Raw genomic sequence first — 24,050 nt, forward strand, 5'->3', positions numbered from 1 at the left:
GAGAAAGAAAAATAAGGCACACAGGCCCTTGCTGGGGAGGGTAGGAAAGCTGTGCAGTGCGGCAACTCTTCAGGGAGTGCGAGGGAGAGGGGGGGGTGAGGCGCAGAATGGGGGTGCAAGCGAACGCTCTTCCGCTGCTGCCCACTTAGCGGCACCTCCTTTCCTCACCATCTTGGCCTCCCTTCGCTCCTGCAGTGCAGAGGTGCGGTGTGGCGGAATAGACTGTCTCTGCGGAGAGTTCCACATCTCTCTCGAGGTGCTGTGAGAGACACAAGCACATCAAAGGGCGCGTGAGTACGCGCTCGCCAGCGACGTCCTCCCTGCATGCACCAGGGCGTGCCATCTCCGCTTCCTCTGCGTTTTCTTGTGCCTTTGAGTAGGAGTGGGGCGGTGGGTCATGCCGCCCGCCTCGCTGGCTTTTGAGCCGCCGACTGTGGTGGCAGTGTTCGCATCACATGCGGTGCTGTGCTGGGAGCATCCGCGCACACCACACAGCAAGTCCTTCGCGGGGCACATTGCGTGGGAGTACCAGATCGAGTACAACTGCTCTTGCAGAGCTGCACAGCAACCCTGCCGTACCGCCGGCAGAGACACCTTCGTCCTCTTGGCGACACCACACGAGGGGGAGACGTACTACGTGCGAGTGGTGGCCAAGGCAAGCATCGCAGGCTCCATTGCTGGCCTCGTTTCCGCCAAGGTGGCATTCACAGCGTCCTGCAACGTGCACATACCCTGGCTCTACGCTACTCAACCACCTGTGTGCGTCTTCGATGCACTCTACCTCTGTGCGAACACCGCAGCAGAAGACGTCGAGGCGCTGGGGGACGCCCGAAGCTCCACCACCGACAACATGGCAGCGCTCGACGGGAATCGTGCCTCCTACACGCTCGAAGGCGACGTCGCTGTACACAGTTATCGCATCGTCTACAGCGGCACCGCTGCGCTCCCGCTTGGGCAGGCGAGAACCGTGTACTACATGGTCGCCACAGCGCGGGTGCACACAGGGAAGCGTACCCGCGCTGTGGAGTTGTTAACTATGATACAGCAGGAGGCGGCGTCGCTCGTCTTCTGCGGGGTGGGAGACAGCGGCCGTCTTGCCCTACGCGCCGCACTGATGTTCTTGTCGTTCCTCACGACGGCGTGCCCCTCTCTGTGCACGTCGGTCCTGTGCATCACCTACGGGACGCCCCGCCTGCTGTTAAAGGAGGGCCCGCGCCTGCTGGCACACACCCTCCCATTAAGTGGGCAGGTCCTACACTTCACTCAGCTGCCCCTGAGCGAGTTCGCGCCTGCCGCGGGCGATATGGCGGCCCTGTCGCAGAGGGGCTCCGGCATCGCTGCTGACACGCCGCCGCTCGGCTACGCAAACGGATTTTACCGCAACGCGCTCTTGGGGGTGCAGTGCCGACTCACAGACGGGATTGGGCTGCACTTTCGTCTGTCATCACCAGACCAACTGTTCTCCAAAGCGGAGGAGGAGGAGGTCTTCGATGTGATGGGGCAGCTACGCGCGCTCGCAGAGCTGTTCTTTCCGTCCTCGCCGCAATGGCTGCTGCCGTCTATTACGTCCGTCAGGTGCCGTACCGAAGGCCCGCTCCTGCACACAACCGTGAAGGGTGTTAACCTGCACTACTATCCTCGATTAACATTGGCGCCGTCCTATGAGCGCGGCACTCCTCTTTTTCCGCGCGTCACCGTTAGAGCGCCGCTTCAGCTCGAGTGCACCACCTGTCTCTTGACTTGGGTGCAGCAGTGCACAGCCGCTGGCGGATCGCGTAGGGGAGCGCCATGGAGCATATCGGCATATCTTCTTGTGCAAACATCTCTGGGCACGGCCTTTGCTCCGGGGCTGGCGACGGTGACGCTCCCAGAGGACCTGTTCGAGCTGTTTCGTGCCGCGCAGCAGACCTCCGCGCCATGGAGTGTGGAAGCTGCTCCGAGGCTCATCGAGTGCGCCTTGCAGCTGCAGCCGCTGTATGTAATGGCTCGCACCGAGGGCACCGCGTATCCGATCGAGAGAAGCAACGCGCTGCGCAATCCCCTTTTCGAGTCCCTCTGCGCTCTCGCCTCTACCGCGGAAGTCCTCCTCTCGCCTACAGGGGCCAACGCAACGGCCAAGGCTGGCAGCAGCATGCTGGAGTTCATGACCAGTGTTTCGGCCCGTCTCTCTGCGAGGACGACAGACGCGTCGGTGAGCGAGGTACCGGCTCTGCGTGTTCCGGGCAACGAGGCGGCCTTCCTGAAGAACGCGCTGGACGAGTGGACTGACGACGGCTTCACCGACATGCAGAGGTGGACCTCGCGGTGCGCATCGTGGAGGCAGCGCCTCTTTTGCGGGCTGCCGCTCCTCGGTGAGTCATCGTACCGCCACACGCTTCTGCGCATGCTCCGCGTGCTTTATGATGGCGCGGAGGTGAATGATGACGCCCCGCTCGCGTGCATTGAGGCATACTTGTACGCGCACACAAAGTACCACATCATCACGGCGCAATCTTCATCGGTGGACATGGACCGGCTGCTCTGCAGCGAGCTCTCTCTTGGCAGCTTTTGTCAGGCGTTTTCCGACTTCTTCAAGACTGAGGCCGACTCGACTTTCGGCTCACCGCTTCCGTATTGGCAGGAGCCGATGGTGCTGTGGGCGCTGTGCCACTGCTTTGAGCTGCGGCGCGAGGTGGCCCGTACAACATTCTGCTGCAATGTGGGGTACGCAGGCTGCGGCTTGTCGACGCTCTCCACGAGTATCTCATTTTTGTTGAACCGCGAAAACGCGCGGTGCGACTCGCGCCAAGGGATGTGCTTCCGCGTCGTTCTCTGCTGCGTTACGGCAAGTCGCCTGCCAGCGGTTTACGACGCTGCGCAGACGGGAGTGCGATGCTGCGTGTTTCTGGCTGCCGAAGCGGCAGACTTGACGAGGGCCCAGTACACATCAATAAGGATTCGTCTTAAAGAGCACTTGACCTACGCAAGGCAGCAGCTGTTCCGAGTCATCACAAAGGCAGACGAGCACCTACAGAGCTCCTCGAACCTGCGCAAGGAGCTGGAGGACGAGGCATCGGTGACTGCCTTGATGACGCGCATTGCTGCAGAGGTGGTAGGTGAGTGCGGCGCAGAGGAACAGCGGCTGATGGTCGCACTCGCCCCATCGACCTCTCGCCTTGCAGAACTCGCTGCCTGTACTCCTGCTGAGGCGAAGCAGTGCGCGAAGATACTCCGTTCATACTCGGAGACACTGCTCTTGGGCTGCCTCCGCCTTGGCGTTCTTCGAGAGGATGCTGACTGCACAAAGGCAGCTTAGCCGACTGTTAGGGTGCCAGCAGACGCCTGCATTGCTGCCTGCGATCGGGATGCAGTGTTGTGATATGGCCGCTTTCACCCCCTCCCTCCCGGCCCCATGTACGCGCGAGGGAGCAGCAAGCGCATCTGCGCCTGAGCGTTTGGCGGAACGCAGCGCCAGCGTTGTGTGGATCAACGTCGGACGGCGCGAGAGCGGTTTTGCGGCAAGGGGAGCAGACCACTGACAGACACGTCAGTCGAAAAAGGGAACGACTCACGTTGGCTCCGCGCAGGTGCGCTGCCGCCTTACGCGAATCTGCGCTGCCAGGGGTGCTGATCTCCTCTTTCTCCCCTCTCCTGTGTCTAATCACAGTGGGCTGCGCAGCGCAGTTTTTCGCGAGATTCCTCGTGCGTCGGTCATGTCCGTCGCATCTCTTTTGTGACTGCAGCAACTGGAGCGTCTCCCCTCATCTCGGCCATGCTGGCACCGCTGTGATGGTTGCACAAAGAGGCGGAGAGAACGCGTGCGCTGTAAAGGATGCACTAGAAATCGCGTATGCACCGGCGCGCGAGTGAAGGCGTCTCCACTCTTTCGTGCGCTGGCAACGCCGAATCCTTCTCCGCCTCTACCACGTTTCCTCACGTCTGCTGCCGGCTTGTAGAAGGCTGCGAGCACCCGCCTTCTCCGTCTCGAGGACGTCCTGGATTGCCTTCTACTCCCCTCTCCTTCCCCCCTCATCCACCCGCTCTCCCTCTCTCCATATTCGCTCCTCGTCCGTTGCTTTGCATCTTCGGTATTATCACTCTCACTGAAAGTGTCCGTACTTTGCTGCTGAAGTGCCGTGCAACGTACAGCATCAGGAAAAGTACCGCGCGCTCGTCGGCACCATCGGAGGATCAACGCGCTCTTCACAGCTGACGACCTGTGCGCGCGCACAAAAGTCGTCACTGACTTGCGCGGCGTGCGCGTCTGTCTACGAGTCTCCACAAACCTAGCAAACTGAACGACCAGGAAAAGGCGATATTTAGATGGACGGTGACCCGCGAGTGAGTGCCCTACAGTGGGAGGTAGTGAAAGAGGCCTCGGCTTCGCCCAAGACATGGGCCGAGCTGGCCCGCACCACCGCTGCGACCGCCGCGGCTGATCCGGTGGAAAGGGCGAACGCCGTAACGCTCGTGTACGAGCGCGCCCTGCGTGCGTTCGCTTCCTCCTACAAGCTGTGGATGGCCTACATTCATTACCGCCAGCTGGAGACCAGTAGGCTCTGTCGGCCGAGCGAGTGGTTCCAGTCTGTGCGCGAGGTGTACGAGCGGGCGTTGGCGGCGCTTCCCCAAATGCCGATGCTTTGGGTCGGCTACATGGAGTTTGTTGCTGCCGCTGAAGTGCCGCGTGTGACAATGGCACGACACGTACTTGCACGTGCCCTCGCAGCGCTGCCAGCGACTCAGCATCATCTCCTCTGGAAAGTTGCAAAGCGCTGGTGCGCGCAACCTGTCGTGCCCAGTGCTACGGTCCGAGCCGTCTGGCGGCTTTACCTGTCCTTCCACCGTTCGCTGCATGCGAAGCGGGAGTACTTTCAGGTGCTCGCGCAGAAGGGAGACTTCAATGCATTCCTCCAAGAGTGCGTGCACCTGGGACTTCCCGGTAAGGCGGACAAGGTCGCCGTCCAGGAGCGCGACCTGCTCCTGGGCGACGTGAGCTTTTGGCAGACGGTGCAAACAGCCCTGCAGGGGAAGGGCTGGCGCTTCACAGGCGACATCCGCCCTCTGCGCGAGCTGATCGACCTTGGAAAGTCGCGGTGCGCCTCCCCAGTGGAGCTCTCCATGGCGTTTGCGGTTTTTCTTTACGGTCAGGGGCACATGCGGGAGGGTCGACAGGAGCTGCGACAGCTGTTAGACGAGGCACCTGAGGCGCAGACGCTGACCTCGCTCTACCACCTTGCCGTGGAGGTGGAGGATCAGCTCGTGGAATCGTTCGCGGTGGACCCCGATCTCAATCAGCTGGACGACGCCGCGTATAACGGCGTTGTACAGCATCTCTTTGGCGACGGCGACCCGCTCAGGCATCTCGAGCGACTTGTGCGCGAGTTTCCGCTGCTACTCAACCAGGCACAGCTGCGGAACAGTCCGCACAATGCGACACTGTGGCTGAAGCGTGCGGAGCTGGTGCAAGAGGCCGTCTACGCGGGCCGCTCCACCTTTGACGATCTCATCGGCCTGTATCGCCAGGCTATTCAGCAGTGTACTGCAGGGATGTCGCGCGTGGAGGGGGCAGCGGCACAGCTGTTTTCTTCCTGTGCCCAGGCTCTCATTCGTGGGGGCAAGCTGGACAGCGCCGTCGTGGTGCTCAGTGAGGGCACGTGGTGCGTGCCGTTCACCAGTGCCGCGCTTAACGTGCAGCTTCTCGGTCTTCTCGTGGAGGTGCAGCTCATGTCGTCCTCCTCGCCCTTGTCCGTCAGGGATACACTGGCGGAGCGGTTGGCCGGTGGTGCTCGCGGTAGAGGCTCGAAGCGCGGCCGAAACGGACTTCTCCAGTCGAGTGCAGCCCTGCCCCACGTGGTGAACCACCCACACGCGTGGATCATGTGGTGTGACATTTGCGCTGCCTACGACGCAGCCAACGCAGCTGCTTGGCGACACCTTGTCGAGGCACTCGCCAGCTCGCCCGCCTTCTCCGCTGAGGCCGCCTGCTACGTGGCCCACAAGGCCTACGCTTGTAAGCACGAGTCGATTGCTGTCATGATGCTGGAGAGAGCTGTCGCTGCCACGCGGCAGCAGCCTACCGCGCACTTGTTCGTGCTGGAGCAGTACCTCTCCTTCCTGCACGTCCGTGACGGTCGAAAGGTACCTTTGCATCAGTTTCGTGAGGTGTTCAGCCTTGTACAGCATGTCACCCCGGTCGCCATACGCACCGCGCCGTCGGCCGTCATGGACCTGCACGTCAGCTGTGCTTACATGGAGGCGGCGATCGGCCTCTACGGGACAGCCGTCCGCATGATGCAGGAGATTTGTTTGGTCGCTATTGCAGCGCTTCGGGGGCGCGATGAGCACCTGCGTCTCCTGCAGGGCATTCTAGAGCATTCGATCACCTTCACAGAGCAGCGCCGGGGCTACGATGCAGTGCGCACGTACTGCGGAACGCTCGTTCAACGCATCCAGAACGCACTCCTCTTGCAGCGTGTTGCACTTCATTGGGCTGCAATCGAGAAGCGCTCTGGCAACACAGCACAGGCACATCTTATCCTCGACGCTTGCGGTGACAGCCAGGACCCATCCACAGAGCATGGCGAGGTGTATTGGCGGCTGTGGGAGTCTCTCTGCACAAGTGTGGAGGAGTTTGAAAAGGTTGCTAGGCGTCGGCAACAAGCAGCGATCCGCTTCGGCAAACATGGGGGCGCGAAGGAGCCGGCGTGAAGTCGATGGGGTGCGTGCCGACGAGAGTTGGCGCCTCGCCGACGCCCTTTTTCTCGTAGTTGCTCGACCTGCTCCAGGTACAGAGCGAGAAACAAACGATGCCGAGACGATCGTCTGAGCTGGCTGCTTTTCCTACGAGGCACCTTCCACACGAGTAGCCCACTTTGGTCACCTCTTTGCTCCTCGCTATTCCGGAAGTGGCCAACTGCTGCGCCGTCCAAGTAGAAGGTGTGCTCGCCATCGAACGCCCCTCGCTGCGACTACGATGCAGCGGCTGAGGGTTGAATTTTCCCTGGTCATCTCGCGTCTATGTTGCGGAACCCAAATTCCTCCGGCTACCTCAGTTCACCGCGCAGAGAGCTCACTACCCTCTCCTGGCACCAGTTGAGAGGTCTATGCTGCCGCTGTACCGAGCATGAGGGCGGCTCTCTTCCTGTTAAGACCCAGGCATCACGAGCTATCGACAATCCAACAAGGGTGCTCCTCCACCCACTGCTTCTCTTCGCCGGGTGCGTTGTAATGATGCTCAGCGTGGTCCTGCACAGACGGGAATGTGGAGGAGATGAAACAGAAATAGACTGGACAGCAACTGACAATGTTGGCTCGCCTGGCTCCTCAACTCTTCGCTGTAAGTCTGTGCTCTACAGTAGGCGCCATTCACCTCCCCCCTCTTCCGCCAGCCGGCGGCGCGGCATTGGATCTCCCCGCGGGCCTTCAGCACTTCGGCAAAGGAGGGAAAAAGAGTCGCACCAGACGTGACCCGGTGCCCATACCGCACGGCGTACGTGTAGGTGCGGTGGCCCTGCCCTCGTTCCCAAGGGTGGCGAGGCTGAAGCAGTGGCGGTCTGCCTTCACTGCGATCAACCTGCTAGGCGTATATAGGCTTCACGTTGGGCTACAGGCCGCAGAGCATGGCCTACTGTCACGGGTAGCTCTCCAGCAGATGCCTGGAAACGTTGCACGTGGTGCCCACGCTATTAAGATGGACATCGGCTCGCGTTACTAGGCGCGAGGCGCTCGACGACGACCCGCCCGGCCTCGGCCCACCTGCACAGGCGGCTTGACGAGGGATGCGCAAGCTGTGCAGATGACAGCGGTGCTGCAACACGGTACAGCGCCGAGCACACCACGGGGACGTCGCGTTAATGCTGCACGGCTTCATCAGTGATTCGAGCACCGTTTGCACGACCCTGAATGCCTACAGCGCATCGAGTACACTGGACGGATAGAGGAGGAACCTGTTCCGGAGTGGTCAAGGACTTGTACCTGTACTGTTATCCGGGCGCGAAGTGGAAACTGCACGGCGCCGTCAATTCGACAGCGCTGGACCGAAATTATGCGTTCCACATAGACAACGAGCCGAAGGCGCGCGAGGTTTAAAACGCAGTGCTCACCTTTGACTACCACGCCCGCCTAAAAGGGCGCCAAATAGGGAAGGCGACCCCCTCCCCCCACGCGCCTACGCCGTCAGACCCAACACAACCACGTCTGACGCCCAGAATTAAAAGCTGCTCGTCTTGAATAGTGTGGGATTTGCCGACTTCGATGCACAATAGCAAGAAGAGCGGCCGTCTGCGGCTAAAACGCTTTAAGGCAGCTCTGGACGCCGGAACGGATGCGGTCAGGGGTCAGCCCTTGAGGAGCTACCGTGTGGAGAGCCCGCGCATCGCCCTCGGTCAAATCTGCACATCAAAAGCTTCCAAAGCGTCGGCCATCGATGGCCGACGCGATGCTGCCACGCCCTCACCCCTAGCGACCTTTGATCATCGGCCCTCGATACAACTTCCCTCCCTCAACGCCTAGTACAACCGTTGGCAGCGAGGCAAGGCGATCAGCTTGTCAGCGCATACGAGTAGAAGGCCAACGTAGTAGTGGCGATCGACCGGCTGACATCCACACGACATCTGGCTGCTCCACCCCATCTTCTTCGTGCCCCCCTCCGCCCATCTTATGATGAACAGGCTCGCAATGGCGCATCGTGAAGCCCGCTGCAGCACCAGCTTGGGTGTCGGCGCGATTCCCGATGAGCGCTTTAAAGCCCTCCCGACGAAGGACAAGAGAGCACTGCTAATCAGGTACAATCCGGAGCGTCGCCATCAGCCGTGCCCCTGCTGGGTGGAGGGAGGGACGCACTGTACGCCCCTTCTACAGCCGCACAAGCCGAAACGATGAGCCTGCGCCCTGCCACCTTGCGATGCCAGCACAGCCATCTGTGCAAGTCACTCGCACAAATGACCTCGTGGCGACTGTGCGACCATCTATAAGATGTGCTCCAGCCACAGCCGCCTGGCTTCCGTGCTCGCCGCTCCGCGGTGTCCCCCCCTCTCCCTCCCCTTCCTACACCTGCGCGTCCACAAAGCGGTCCAGCACCGGCCAGATGCGCAGATGTCGGCCGGTGTCTGCGGATGAGGCCCCCGGGCTCGGTTCGGTAGATCGCCGCACTGAAGAAGCTCAGCGTAGACCAGCGCCTTTCTCGCTGGGCCACTGGCATCGTGCGCGATCGTCGCGCTCGTGTACGCTTCCGCAGAAAGAGATGCCAGCCGGCAGGGCTTGCGTGCCGCGTCTCTCGGCAGTGTCGTGTCGAGGCCCTCTTCTCGTCATTGTGGAAGGGAGCCCGCTGGAGGCGGAGTTCCTCGAGACAAGCGGACTGCACCACGCCTCCTCTGCTGGCGCCGCCACGCTCCTCTCGCCCTCTCTGCAGAGAGGAATGCCATTCGGGTCACATTGCACATCACCCTCTGGAACATGGGACACCGACCCGCCAAGAGCCTCATGGGGCGGAGTGCTGCCAGCACGCAGTGTGCCCTCCTCAATGCGTGGCACCGCAGCCGACGGAAGCCGCCCGTGGGAGTGCACATGCTCGAACGAGGATCGCTACCCCCGTCTTGTCGGCGTCGACTCGCAGGCACTGCGCGGGATCGGCGGACACGCCGCAGAGGCTATCGCAGCAGCGACGGTTCGACTTGCCAAGCTGGGGGCCGTCTGCTCACACGGTTCGGGTGCACCAGAGGGTCTCCGCCCTTCTCTGCACATGGCCCCAATCGAGCCAAAGGTTTGCTGCGGTGGTGCCATGCGATGGGACAGTGTCGCTGTAAACTCGGGAAAGGCCTTCGAGCGCGCTCCCGCCAGAGCAGCCTCAGCCAACGTGTGTGCTTTGAAATGAGCCGACAGCGGAGATCTGCTCGGGGTAGCCGATCGGCCGAGCGGCTCTCTTTCGGCACGGTGGTGCCACTGCGCTACCGCCGCCGCCGCTGTTCGCCGCATGCACGCGAGGAGGCTACGCGCTGAGTATCTGGTACAGTAAGTGCGTAGAGGTCGAGCGTCTGTGTGGCCACAGCACTTCGGCAGCTCTCACATGGGTATGCACGCATCGGCCTCTGCGAAGCTCTGCATGCACCCGCTACACCCGACATGTGCAGAGGCCGCGGGTGGCTCAGCGTCTTACGCCCCTGCCGAACTGCGGTCAGAGGCTCGAGGCAGCGAGAAAGCGAGCGGCATTCGAGCGACGCCTCTCCCGTCTTCCAAACCTCCTTCCCACGCTCCTGCCGTTGGGCGCGATAGAGGCAGACATCAGGCCAGGAGCAGCCGCTGCCTATTCTGGAAGGACATTGCATGCGGGTACAGCGGCAAGAAGCTGCGCTTGCCTTCACTTACAGCTGACGCGCTGTGCGCGAGGGAGGGAAGCTGTGGAGCTGCCCCGCTGCGGGCGCTGGTGAGTCCACTGGGGCCCGAACAGATGGGTGCGGTTGCTGTGTCGGACTCGCCCTCTTTCCTCACGACGCTCGGCACGAGCCCTACAGAGGGAAGAGGAGGACGCGGATAGAATGTGGCGACGCGACCCATCGCCCATCGCGTGCGCACAGCCCAGCCGACTTTGGCTTTGGCCGCTGTGGACTGTCACACAGTGTCAGTGCGGACGGGCCTGCGGAATCGGCCATGCCGGAGGCACCGACACCAACGACGTGGATGATGGACCTGGGCATCCGAGCCGGACGCCAGGCCGACATGCGCCGAAACCGCACTGTACACGATGCAACGCACTGAGAAGAGAGCTTCTTGGCGGCAGGTGTCTCACGCCAGAGGAGCACAGGCGCTGAGCTCCCTAGACGGCAGCAGGCGATCGGCGCCCAGCTGCGCACAAACGACAGTACGCATACTTTGGATTCCTGCTGCGGCCGGTGACTGGCAGCGCCGGGATGGAGTGCAAATGGCGTGCTGCCTGCCTGCAGCGCAGGCACCGTGGTGCCCCCTACCCCGCCTCTGTTTGCTAGGAGGGCGCACGGCACGGTGTTGTGGCGGATATGCTGCGCGAGGCTCGTGGATCGTTGTGCGCTAAAGGCACACCGGGCCTCCGTCTACAGGCGTGCCCGCAACGACTTGGCTACGCACATCTCACTTGCACCGCATGGGCTACCCTCGCCGGGCGTCTACCCCCGCCCGCGTGCCCCTTCAGGATGAGAAGCTCAGAGCTCTCTGTGCCCCGGCACATCTCTCTGCACCGGTCCCTTCTGCATGCTACACCCACAGCCGCTCTAGGAGGCGCGCGGGTTGAGGAAAGACCGGAGTTTCCCAGCCGCCACAGACGCATGCCAGCCTCCCCGCCCTGCCAAGGCACACGCGGGCGCGCCCGGCCGACTCGGTCCCGCTCCACCGCCTCCCCTGCCCCCCACGAGATCGGCGGAAAGGGAGGGCGAAGTAGGCGAGCGTCCCTCCTCGGGCAGCGGCGCCGCTCTGCAGGAGGCGCGAGGCTGCGAGAGATGGGAGCACCGCACGCGCGCGCCTGGTGTGCTGCATCCAGAGAGGACATGCGGGGGTGTGAGAAGAGGCGGTGACAGCGATCGCCAGAGCAGGCGCGAAGACGTCCATACCAAACCAACGCCGACGTGTGCGTCTGCGACATCTGGGGCATCCCCTCCATCGCATCGGATGGGGCTGCTGGAGCCCCAGTCCCGGAGGCGTAACGAGCATGCGCCGAGTCGCCCAGGCCCCAGTGAGACGAGTCTCCACACCCCATTATGGTACGCCGGTGCTGGAGGCAGCACAAGGAGAAGGGCGGCACGCAGGCAGCGTGCAGGGTCTCCGAGGGCCCTCACCTGAGGCGGGACGGCGTCTCTCCCCCCCGCTCTCCCGACGTCGGCCGGCATGCGCCTGAAGAGGGGTAGGAAGAGCTCCCGGCCAGACGCATGGCCCGGCTCGGCGGGAGGAGAGCTCATCCCGGACAGCCAGTGCTCAGCCGCAGGGCAGCACAGGGGGAGCAGGTGGGCCTTTGCGCAGCAGTTGTCGAGTTGTTTGAGGTGGAGTGGACACAATAACACGAGAAGAAGAAACGTTCACTGTCACCGTCTGCCGACTGGTGTTGAGTTAGGTGAGGGAGTGCGACTCTCGCTTAGTTTGGCGGTGGCGAGGGCCACGGTGGGAGCTGTGGCTCGTGCTGAGGTGCGAGTGTCCATGACTTGCACGCTGCATGCCGCACGACCTCCGCTTCGCTTCCGCAGGCCTCCTCTGCACAGGGGGGGTCCTCCGCATCTGCCAGCGGCAGTGTGCCCACGATGGATTAGCGTGCACTGCCGTGTGCTGACGTCTCACCTCTCCCGCCCCCTCACCCTTCTCATACCTGCTTAACGCCCTCCCGTCTTTCTGTGCATTTCGACACCACAATGGGCTGTCGGCTTCGGCAGGCTGACGTCTCGCGTTTCGTTCAGCGAAAGCGCCGCCATTTCAGCTGCTCTTCGGCACAAAAGATATGCCATGCGGCGCGCGTGCGTGTCTGTGCGTCTCTGTGTATATACGTGTGTGTGTGTGTGCAGGCGTTAGGGTGTCGCAGGAGAGAAGAAAAAAACTGAGGTGAGTGCGCCGCATGTGCTCTTCGGCACGTCTTTGCGGAGAATAGGCGCACATGCGTATGTGCATTTAATACCGTTATGATACGGCACGCATGTAGGCGGAGCACGTCGACTCTTCCCACCGCCCCCAAGGAGAAGCCCACGCGGCTTCTCGCGCTGCGATGCCAGCCGACTAAGCCCCGCCAGAGATCATCGGCCTTCTTCGCGCGTCTCTGTGCGGCAACGCGTCTCGCGCACTCTTATGCGCATGCCGAGCTTCAATTATGCTCACCAGGACGCAGTTTGTTGATGTGCACCGATAGCTCCGCCACTGGCCCTCATTCAACCCCTTCTCCCCGCTCTGAGCCCTCTCTGCGGCGAGCCACTGAGCAAACGGAACGGCTAGAGGCCGCTCGTTAAAAAAATCAGAGGCACCTTTGGCACTCACGCATCCTTTCCGTCATCATTCTTCTCTTCGCTTTTCGCCTTCGCGCTATTGTCAGCCCATCCCCCATTTTTTCTCTTTCACCGTTTCTTTTTCTTTTCGTCTCTCACTGGCCGCCGCCTCCTCCCGTAGCTTTGCGTCGGCTCGCGCGTGTCTGCCGCGAACTCGTTTCCTACGTGAGTCTCTCTTCCTCACCTAAAGTAGCCGAAAGGCCTCTCTCTCACACTCTGAAGGGCGGGAGGGGTGAACGAGAGGATCTCCGGGGGGAAGCCGCAGCAACATTCACGCATCCAGTGTGCTTAGTTTCGAGTGCGGGACACTTGCACGCACGCGCGCGCGCTCACACAGAGGGGGAAACAGGCGCCTCTCCGCATTGCTCCTCACGCGCACGTTGGTGGTGTCTGTCTCGCTCGCTCTCCCTATATACATATTCGTAGCTGTTCCTTCTGATCTCTTTCATCGCTTTGGTTTCCCCTCTGACTCACTGGTCACTGCGCCGCTTTCCATCGAAGAGGCCACTTCGCTGTCTTTTTTTTCTGCTCGGCCGCTGGACCCGACCGGCGCCCTTTCCCAGCTCTCCATCTTCGCGCACTCTCTTCGCATCTTGTGACTTTTCCGTGCCGCTCACTCACGCACCCTGTGCCCTTTACCTCCCTCCCCCGTCTCTTCGCGAGGGCTTCGTTTTCCGGCTTTGAGGAACCGTCGCGGGTACGCGCACCGCCGCAGGCGCATACAGACCGATTTGCAGTCATGGACCGCGCGTTTGACCTCGTCGCCTCACTCCTCCCGGTCGACCGGGCGAGGATAACGCACCAGATGCCCGTCTTTTGGCTCATCCTCACCACTGGCGGCATCTTTATGTACCTCTTTTTCTCGTCGGTTTCCTATTTTCTGTATTTCCGAAAGCTGAAGCGGCAGTTCTTCCCAAAGACAATCGATCCCGACGATGCTCGCAAGTTGCGGGAGCAGGTGCGGCACGAGATTTGGATCGCGGTGTGCTCGATCCCGTTCATGGCGTTCCTGATGATGCCGGCAGCGACCTTCTCGTACCGCGGGTACAGCAGGCTTTACGACAACATCTCCGACTACGGCTGGACTTATTTTCTCCTCTCGCCATTGCTGTTCTTCTTGTTCACGGACTTCATGGTGTACTGCTTCCATCGAGGGCTGCACCACCCGATCATCTACAGGCACGTGCACAAGCTGCACCACACGTACAAGTACACAACGCCGTTTTCGTCGCATGCCTTCAACCCAGTCGACGGCTTCGGCCAGGGTGTGCCGTACTACATCTTTGTGTACCTGTTCCCCCTCCACAGCGTCCTCTTCATGGCGCTGTTTGTGGCCGTGAACTTCTGGACAATCTCAATCCACGACCAGGTAGACTTTGGTGGGCACTTTATTAACACGACGGGGCATCACACAATACATCACGAGCTGTTCAACTTTGACTACGGCCAGTACACGACCGTGTGGGACCGCCTGGGTGGGTCCTACCGCCCTGCTGAGCAGACGCATCAGCTTTCGTCTCTTCTGCATGCAGGCGATCCGAATTACACAGACCCCGTTTACGCGACCTACCACGAGGAGAGGGGCTTTCTGGCAGGTCGGTTCAAGGAGGAGGCTGCCGCGCGTCGCTCCAAGAGGATCGACGCGTAGTAGATGGAGCGGCCGCTGCAGAAGTACGCACGGGCAAGCGCAGAGTTGCTGCACTATTCTTTTTTCACTTCTCTCTTTCTCTTCCTGTCCCTCGGGAAAGATGATTGAAATCGTTCCGCGCACGGGCCAACGCTCATCCCATGCCGCGAATCGGCATGAATTCGTATTCTGTCAAGTATAATTGTCTGTGTGTCTGTCTGTGTATGTGCTGGGGGAGGGAGGGCGGAGAGCGGCGTGCACTCGGAAAGCGCTCGTGCACGCATGCGCACGTGCGTGTCTCTCATGGCGCCTCCTCCTCGGGGCGCATTCTCTTCCTCGTTTGCTGTGCGTCGTCGTTCTCTGCTCTTTTTTGTTTGAGCTCCTCCCCCACCCCATTGCCGCCCCTCTGCTCTCCCTTTCAAGACGTAAGCGGAGTGCGGAAAGAGAGGGGCGGAAGCGTGCCTGTGTGGGCGGTGGTGGAGTGAGGTTGGACGGCTGCATCTCCACTGGAACTCGGTAGTGTGAAGAGGATGTGTAGGCGGGGCCACGTGAGTGTCCCTGTGCGCCTCTGCGTGTGCAGCGCGCCTGCAAGCCTGTCTTTTACTAACTCTTCTCACTGTCTTCATCTACTCCTCATCTCCTTCACCGTGAGGTATGCGCACCCGCACAGGTGTACTTATATCTGTGTGTGTACGTGTGCACGCGCCTGTAAGAGCCCCCAAAAAGTGGAGGACAGGGAGGGGAAGAAGGGGGCGGAGCGTGCATCCGCTGACAGTGTGCGCCACGCACGCGCACGAACACTGCCAAGCGGAGGAGGCAATTCGTTCTAAAATCGAAAATTTTTTCTGTTTACTCATGTTCCCCTTCACCCACCCTCTCTTGCTGCCCTTCAACAGCGTTTCTCTGCAGTCATCTGTTACCTCTGCGCCGCTCCCCCTCCCGCCCGTGTCCGCTGTCGGTATGGTGTCCTCTGTAGAGAAGGATATTGCGTGCCGAGGGGGAGAGGGAGGTGGGGGACCGAAAGTGGCGTGAGAGCCACAAGAGGGCGACGTGAAAGAGCGTCCGTATGTATTACCGTCAGCAGTACTGCCCCCCAGTCCCCTTCACACACATTCACGCACGCACAAAGACAGACAGACACAGGCACACCCTCCCTCCTCATCTCGCTTCAATCCGTTTCGCATTGTTTTGTGTTTGTGAGCGCTTAGGGCGAAGCATCTTTGTAATTTTTTCTTCAGTTTCTCTCGCAAACTGCCTGAGCATCTTCGAAGAGAGAGAGCGCAGAAGGGCGACGGAGGAGGAAAGGGGGTGCTGAGGAAGAGATGCGCATGTAAAGCTGCACTGCGCCCACCGACTCAGCCGTGGTGGCTGGGACGGTGATGGAGGTGGAGAGGAGGGCCGGACAGTCCCTCCCCCTCCCCCCGTCTTTCTCTAACCCGCTCTTCCCTCCTCCTCCGTTCTATTCCACTTCTCGTGCGAGACGCGCAGGCTCTGCCGTCACTGTTACCGTTCCATGACGTTCCCCATTCATTGCAGCTGTACGTAAGCGACGACGTCGTCTTCCTGCACACAATGAGTGCACCTCTTTTACCTAAGAGAATTAAGGCGGGACTCAGGCGCACGGTATAAAAGAAAACAATCACGCAAGCAAACTCAGAAGCCCTCCCTCTCCCTCCCCACTATGGTGAGCCGTCGGTGCACGCGTTGAATGCATTGCCCCAATCGCGTGCTCTCTCTCGTCCTTCGGAAGGCGGGGCTGTGTGCGTGGCATGGCAGCATCGCTGCCGCTGCTGCCGCCCCCCTTCCCCCTCTCCGCCATCTCTTCTCCCTTTCTCCGCCCCTTCCATATATATATATATATATGTCTTCTGCACGCACGCACGCATCTCATGTGGGCGCACGCGTCCCATCTCGAAAGTACGCAGAGTTCCTTTCGCCCCCCCCCTCTCTCCCCCTCTCACCATTCCCGCACAGCTTTCTCTCTCTTCTTCGTTGTGCTGTGCAATTGTGTATCAACCACATCATCAGTCCGTGAGGTCGTGCGCGTGCCTGAATCTGCCTGCTACACATAGTTGCCATCCGTGTAGTGGAAGCAGCAACAACGAGGGTTTCACAGACACGCAGCCACGCATCCACGAACGGGACCGCGGAGGAGACGCATGCATGGCGCACAGCAGGACCGATCGGCTTCACATTATAGAACGCAGTAGAGGCAGTGGCAGCCGTGTCTTGTAAAGTGCCCTGACGCCCCGAAGGCCGAGGTGGGGAGTGGGAGAAGTGGGAAGTGCGAAGGCTGCTTAGCTCACTTGCGCTGCCGTTTCTCACCTCCTCTTGTTGCCCTCCCACCTAACCCGCCCGTCAGCACTCCGTTGGGAAGGCGGGGGTGGGTGGGGGACTATCCGTCCTCGCCTGCTCTTTTCTGCCGCTTTTCCAGTTTTGCTCGTTGCTGCGCTCCCCCCATTTCGCCCCCTAGTTGTGCTCTCTCCACGCCCGCTCAGGCGGCGGCGGAGGCACGCCGGCACACATACGCGCGCGGGCACCGCAACTGCCGCCTTATTTCCTTCTCTGCCTGCTTCGGCGCGCGCGTGTGTTGACGGATACGCAGTCTGCCGTACTGCTCCGGCCTTCTCAGCTGCCGCGCGGGGTGGGAGGGTGGGGGGAGGTGTGAGAGAGGAGGGGGCCCTCCCTGGTGCTCGTTTGAGTTTGTTGCTGCTGCGCCCACGTGACCCCTTTCATTGAAAAGGACTTCCGCTCACTGCCGTACCCCCCCTCTCCTCGCACTTTCTCCCCTTGAGGACACGATGGCGATGACAGAGGCGAATATGGACTGCCTACAGTGGGTGGAGCGGCACCTGCAGGAGACCCTTCGATGTAACATAGCCGAAGAGCTCACGAATCAGCATTACTTTCTTATCAATGAGTTCCTCATGGGCGAAGACGCACAGTACCGCGTGCTGTTTGCGTACTACGCGGAACCCACAGTGACGGCTTCTCGCCAGCGGCGTGATGCGGAGAGACGTCGCACCACCTTCATTGGCAACGGCAGCAAAGCCGCCAGCCCGGCCTCCCGGCGGCAGGCAAAGGGCAGCGTCACGGGCCTCAACTGTAGCCGCCACGCCAGCGATGACGAAGACCACGCTGAAGGGGCGACCTCCTCTTCGTATGAGGCCTTCGCCCGCGCAGACGGAAGCGAAGCCTCGAGTGAGAACGACTTGGGTACGGCTGGTGGGCCGCAGCCTGCAAAGCTGCAGCTCGTCGCTGGTCTTCCTGAGCTTGCCCTCCGCGGCACGCAGCCTGGGGTCATCACGGACGTGCTATACTTTGTGCGCCTTGACGCTGAAAAGGCGTTGCTGCGCGAGACGCTGGAGAACTATGTCATGTGGGGCACGTTCCGCGGCAACTACCTGCTCGACAGCTTCCTACGAACTGTGCGCCAGATGATCCTGCCGACGTTTTTGCACAACCAGTGGCCGACGAGCATCAAGAAGGACGTGCAGACGGCGCTGCACCGATTTATGGCGACGGTGGTGGAGGACGTGAACAGCTTGAAGGGCCGAACGGTGCTCTACGTGCCGCACGATTTGCCTTTTAGCGACAAGGGTGAGGCGCACACGGATCATGAACTTGTGCAGCGCTACGAAGCCACGGTGATCCACTGGACACGGCAGATCAAGGCCGTCGTCAGCCAGCGCGACACGGCCAACACTGACGACGAAGACCATGCCGGTCCGCTCGAGGAGATTCAGTACTGGCGGGCGCGGGCGCGGGACTTAGGTAACATTCGCTGGCAGCTGAACCGCGACGACGTGGCGGCTGTCGTGAAGGTGCTGAAGGACGCAAAGTCTTTCTATTATCTCGAGCCCTTTCTCGGCCTTCGAACTGACATAGAGCGCGGAACTGAGGAGGCGTATGACAACCTGCGCTACCTGTGCACCCTCATCGAGCCCTGTGAGCGCCTTGCCAAGGCGGAGCTGCGCGACATCCCGCGGTTGGTACAGGACGTGCTCAAGAATGTGCAGCTGATCCTCATCTTCTCCAAGTTCTACAAGAAGGAGAACATCACGCGACTGCTGCGCATGGTGTCCAGCGAGATCATCGGCCGATGCAGCAGCCGCATCAACGTGCGAGCCATCTTCGCTGGCGATGTTGCGGAAAGCATGAAGGCGCTTGAGGAGAGCATGATCGCTGGTGAGGCGTGGTTGACGGAATGCCGTCGCATGCTGGCTGCAACCCAGCGCCGCTTTCGCGTTGAAAAGGGTGAGAAGCTGGAGCTTGACGAGTCATTCCTGAACGAGATGGACGGCTTCGTGCGCCATCGCTGCCAGAATCTCCGCGAAATCTGCCTTAGCCAGCTTCAGTTTGGCTTCACCGCCACAGCTGGCAGCGAGGCCAGCGGCGATGGGCCCATCGTCGCGTCGATCATGCGCAGCAGCAACCCTGCCCTTTCCCATCAACGCCTGAGCCGCCGCACCAAGGTATCGGGGCTTGGTCGGGGGCAGATCCCCGCCGGCTTCCCGCTCAGCGTACCGGAGCTGGACGGGGTGATCAGGCCGCCGTCCGAATTATTTGAGGGCAAGCTGCCCATCTTCCGTGGCAACAAGGGCCCGGAGCTCGAGTCGCAGCTTATGGATATCCAGCGCGCGTTCAAGGCCAAGATGGAGGTGCTTCGCCACTTCACGTACAACGTGCTAGACGTCAAGGCGACGCAGTGGGTGGACGACTACCGCGCACTCAAGACAGACATCGACAACCTCGCGGTGATGATGCGCCAGATCATCACTGCCGCCTTTGACGCGGTGGCATCGGTGTCTATGGGCGCCGAGGTGATCGAGGCCTTCACCCTCATCAGCAAGAGCGAGGAGCTCCTACTGCAGCTTGACCGCAACACCGACCGCGTCTTCCGTCTCTTTACTCAGCACATCAAATCTGTACGAGCCGATGTGCAGCGGTACTTTGGCCGCGTGCCGCCCCTCTTCTACCGCCATCCGCCGCTCGCTGGCCAGGCGGCGTGGGCCACGAACCGCTTGAGCTTCATCACATGCCAGTACGAGGCGCTGCGCCGCTGCTACGCCTTGCCGAGCTCTCCTGAGAAGGACGAGGCGGTGCAGCTGTACGAGGGGCTCGAGCGCACGCTACGCGAGATGGCGCGTAAGGAGTACATCGAGTGGACATCAAAGGTACCGGTGAAGCCGGCGGAGCTGTTGGAAGACTTCTTGCTGGCGCAGCGTCCCGGCACCGGGACGGACCTCGAGCACCCTCCGCTGTACGACGTGAACTTTCCGACGAACCTGCTGCTGCTCTTTGCGGAGGCGCACAGCTGGCAGCGGATGGGGGAGGTGGTGCCGCCGGAGGTGGCGGAGATGTGCACCCGTGAAGAGCGGCTGCGTCTCTACCGTGAAAACGTGTCAATGGCAGTGCGGCTACACAATGCCTCGATGCGCTCGTTGAGCAGCGCGGAGCTGCGTCTCTTTTCACTGCGCATCGAGGCGATGGATGCGAAGTACCTGCCGGGGCTGAACAAGTTGTGCTGGAACTCGCAGGGCATCGTAGAGTACTTCGTGCGCGAGTGCCGCGTACAGGCGGACCGCGTGCAGACGATTGTCGACGACTTCAAATTCTGCGGCACCTTCATCGACTACCACTGCGGCCTCATCGCCGACACGCCGGCGGTGCTGGTGGAAAAAAAGGTCATCTACACTCCGGACGCGTTCGTGGAAAAGCAGAGGGCCTACCGCGCTGCTGTGACACAGAGGGTGGCGAAGATATACGAACTCATCGTGCAGAAGCTGTACAGAGTCTTCCAGTACTTCCGAGAAGACTACACGGCGAGCGAGACGGTGCGTGCCGAGTGGCACGAGTACATGGAGCGGGTGGAGATAAAGGTGGAGGAGGCGCTGCGGATGATGGTGAAGCGTTCGCTGCTGACGGTCGAGCGGGTGCTGCCGCAGGAGAGCAGTGAGGATCGGCTGGACGAGCGCGTGTTCCGGCTGAGCGTCAGGATAAGTGTGGCGGCGGATCAAAAGCCTCTCATCCACGCCACGCCGTCGGTGCAGGAGCTCTCGCAGCTCGTGAACGACGTCTGCAAGGCCATTATCGGCGTTGTCCGCGGCTTGCCGCGGTTGGAGGAGTCGATGCAGCAGCGCATCTCGAGCGAGACGGAGGCCTTCCTGGCCGAGCACAACACCGCCGCCGTCACCTACGCCCACCCCGGCGGGGCCGCCACGCTCGCGGTGCGCGGGACCTATTACGAGTACATGACGAGGGACCAAGAGACGATTCTGACTCTGGGACGCATCCAAGAAGCCTTCATAAGTATTTCGGAGAAGGTCCGCGACAAACTGAACCAAACGTGGCAGCTGCACCAGTCCTCCACGACGGACAATCTGTGGACGACGCAGCGGCAGGACCGACGCATCAAACAGGGCTGGAAGCTCGAGGACTACCGCATCAATATGGATCACGTGGCTCAGCGCCGAGAGGGCATCGAGAAGCAGGAGGTGTTCTCCGACGTGCTCTTCTTGCAGCTCGACTTCACGAAAATGAAAGAGACGTTCCGGGCGCAGTGCCAGTTTGTGATCCAGCACTATCACGCCCTCCTCTATGCCGAGGCGAAGCAAGGGCTCGACAACACATACAAATCCTTCAAGTCCACAACGGAGACCCTCTCTCGCGAGCCCAAGACGCTGGATCAGCTGGGCGAGCTGATGAGGCAGTGCACTGTCGCCCTCGACGCGCTGCCGTCGGTGGAAGGACAGTTCGACATGCTATCGCAGAAGTTCGCTCTTATTACGAGCGAGGCGTACAACTTTGGCGGCGTAGACGCGGCAGATGTGACGCGGTGCGAGGAGTTACCGGAGGCGTTTGAGAAATACACGGAGCAGCTAAAGGAGATCCGCAAGCAGCTCGACGTGTACAAGGAGCAGTTCCGGGTCGAGGTTGAGACGGAGCTGCGCACGCTGGCCTCGAAGAGCTTTGCGCTGCATCAGGAGGTGCGCGACGAGGCGCCGACGTCGTGGTCCCTGACCACAGCCACGGCTTTTGCGCAGCTGGAGGCGCTGGAGCGGAAGGCGGTGGCGCTTCGCGAGCTGGAAAAGGGCTTGCAGAAGGGCATCGAGATCTTCGCGCTGGAGAAGCCACCGCTGGAGGAGTTGGTGAAGGCCGAGGCCCAGCTGCAGCTGCTGCGGCGGCTCTGGACGCTGGTGCGCAGCTGGCGCACCTACACCCACACGTGGAAGCACATATACTTCATGAAATTGAACAGTGAGCGCATGCTGGAGGACATCGAAGATTCCCGGCGCGAGGTTCTACAGCTGCGTAGGGAGATGGAGCAGGTAGATGCGTGGCTACAGCTGAAGGACGACATTGATCTCATCAAGAAGATCTTGCCCATCATCGACGACTTGCGCACGCCAGCCATTCGGCCGCGCCACTGGGAGCAGCTCAAGGTGCAGCTGGATATCGAGTTCGAGCTAGAAGATGAGGCATCGTTCTGCCTGCAGCGGCTGATGGCGGCACATGTGGAGACGCAGGCTGAGTTCATCAGTAACATGGCTGTTGCCGCCCGAGAGGAGCTGAAGATAGAGACCGACCTCGAGAAGATCGCGCTTGCCTGGGAAGAGACGTGCTTCACGATAGAGCCGCACCAGGGCTACCACAAGATCGCCGCCGTCGAGGACATCAACACCTCCCTGGCGGAGCACCTCATGATACTGAGCTCGATGAAGATGTCCCGCTTCGTCGACAGCTTTCGGCCACGCGTGGTGATGTGGGAGCAGCACCTGTCGCAGGTGGCCGATACGATGGAGGGGCTGCTCACCGTGCAGACGAAGTGGATGTATCTGGAGAGCATTTTCGTCGGCAGCGAGGACATCAAGCGCAAGCTTGTGGCTGAGTCGAAGAAGTTCGACTCCATTCACGCGCAGTGGCTCGCCATCATCGCCCGCCTCATCAGCGACCCAAACGTGCTGCGCAGCACACGTCGTGACAACCTGCTGGAGCAGCTGAACAGTATGAACTCCGACCTCGAGCTCATTCAGCGCAGTTTGGAGGGATTTCTGGAGGACCGCCGCCGCTGCTTCCCGCGCTTTTACTTCCTCTCCAACGACGACCTGCTGGAGATCCTCGGGCACGCGAAGAATCCAGAGAAGGTGCAGCCGCACCTGTGCAAGTGCTTTGAGGGCCTTTACCGCCTGACGCTGAAGGCGGGACGCAACAACCGCGTCTTTGCGGAGGGCATGTCGGCCGCCGATGGCGAGGAGGTGCCGTTCAGCCCACCGCTGCAGGTCGACGGCCTCCCAGTGGAGGCGTGGCTGCGCCGTGTCGAGGTGAAGATGCGCGAGACGATGCAGGCGTGCCTGAACGCCACTCTGAAAGACCTTCAGGAGAACGTGTACACCCCCCGGCGGCCCATCCACCGCGACAGGCTGCGACAGTGGGTGGGGCAGCATGAAGGGCAGGCGCTCATCACGGCCGCGTGCATGAACTGGACCTTCCAGACCGAGGTCGCCATCGCGGAGTACAGCGACCTCCACAACAACGGCCTCAGCCTTGCCCGCCGCAAGCCCTCGCCGCTCTACAAGGTGTACAAGAAGTGGAAGAGTCTCATCCGAAAGTACTGTCAAATGGTGCGGGAGCCGCAGTCGCGACTGCAGCGCAACAAACTTGTGGCGCTGGTCACCATAGAAGTGCATTCTCGCGACATCCTGCGCCACCTTCTCGCCCACCGCGTGCATCTGCTGGAGGATTTCGAGTGGTCGCGGCAGCTGCGCTTCTATCAGGAGAACACAGGGTCTCCCAGCGGTGTCGCCGACGGCATTGCGAGCGAGGCAAGCATGGTCGACGGCAGCGCCGCCATCGCCGCAGATGCCGGCGAGCCAGCGTGCTTGGTGTGCCAGACCAGCGCGGTGGTGCGGTACGACTATGAGTACCTTGGCAATAGCGGCCGGCTCGTCGTGACAGGGTTGACCGATCGCGCTTACATGACCCTGACAACGGCGCTGCAGCTGTTCCGTGGTGGCCTGCCTCAGGGCCCGGCCGGCACTGGTAAAACAGAAACGGTGAAGGACTTGGGCAAAGCAATCGGCAAGTACGTGATGGTCTTCAACTGCTCCGACGGCCTCGACTACCGCTCCGTTGGCCGCATGCTGAGCGGCATCGCTCAAACTGGCGCGTGGTCGTGCTTCGATGAATTCAACCGTATCGAGGTAGAGGTGCTTTCGGTCGTAGCGCAGCAGATCATGTCGATCTTGTCCGCTGTGTCGGAGCAGAGGCACCACTTCATCTTCGAGGGGACGGAGATCCCATTGAATGTGAACTGCGGCCTCTTCGTCACCATGAACCCCGGCTACGCCGGCCGCTCAGAGCTGCCAGACAACCTCAAGGCGCTGCTCCGGCCCATTTCTATGTTACGGTTCACTACTCACGACGATGTTTTTTTGGTACCTTTTTTCACCAATCTG

The 24,050-nt window shown here is 61.1% G+C and overlaps 3 protein-coding genes across 3 annotated transcripts; all 3 read left to right on the forward strand.

The window, feature by feature from the left end:
- Window positions 1-397: 397 nt before the first annotated feature.
- LSCM1_06184 (uncharacterized protein) lies at window positions 398-3,295 on the forward strand (the record flags this gene model as incomplete). Its single annotated transcript, XM_067323616.1, has 1 exon — window positions 398-3,295. The coding sequence occupies one exon, from the start codon at window positions 398-400 to the stop codon at window positions 3,293-3,295; it is 2,898 nt and encodes a 965-aa protein (XP_067178721.1).
- Window positions 3,296-4,302: 1,007 nt separating this feature from the next.
- LSCM1_06185 (uncharacterized protein) lies at window positions 4,303-6,687 on the forward strand (the record flags this gene model as incomplete). The annotated part of the gene is made up of 1 exon (XM_067323617.1): window positions 4,303-6,687. One exon carries the CDS (start codon window positions 4,303-4,305, stop codon window positions 6,685-6,687), a length of 2,385 nt encoding a protein of 794 aa, XP_067178722.1.
- Window positions 6,688-13,704: 7,017 nt separating this feature from the next.
- On the forward strand, window positions 13,705-14,613 carry LSCM1_06186 (uncharacterized protein; the record flags this gene model as incomplete). Its single annotated transcript, XM_067323618.1, has 1 exon — window positions 13,705-14,613. One exon carries the CDS (start codon window positions 13,705-13,707, stop codon window positions 14,611-14,613), a length of 909 nt encoding a protein of 302 aa, XP_067178723.1.
- Between the last annotated feature and the right edge of the window lie 9,437 nt (window positions 14,614-24,050).

The sequence above is a fragment of the Leishmania martiniquensis genome, chromosome 23 (assembly GCF_017916325.1).
Source record: "Leishmania martiniquensis isolate LSCM1 chromosome 23, whole genome shotgun sequence".
Classification (NCBI taxonomy): Eukaryota; Euglenozoa; class Kinetoplastea; order Trypanosomatida; family Trypanosomatidae; genus Leishmania; species Leishmania martiniquensis.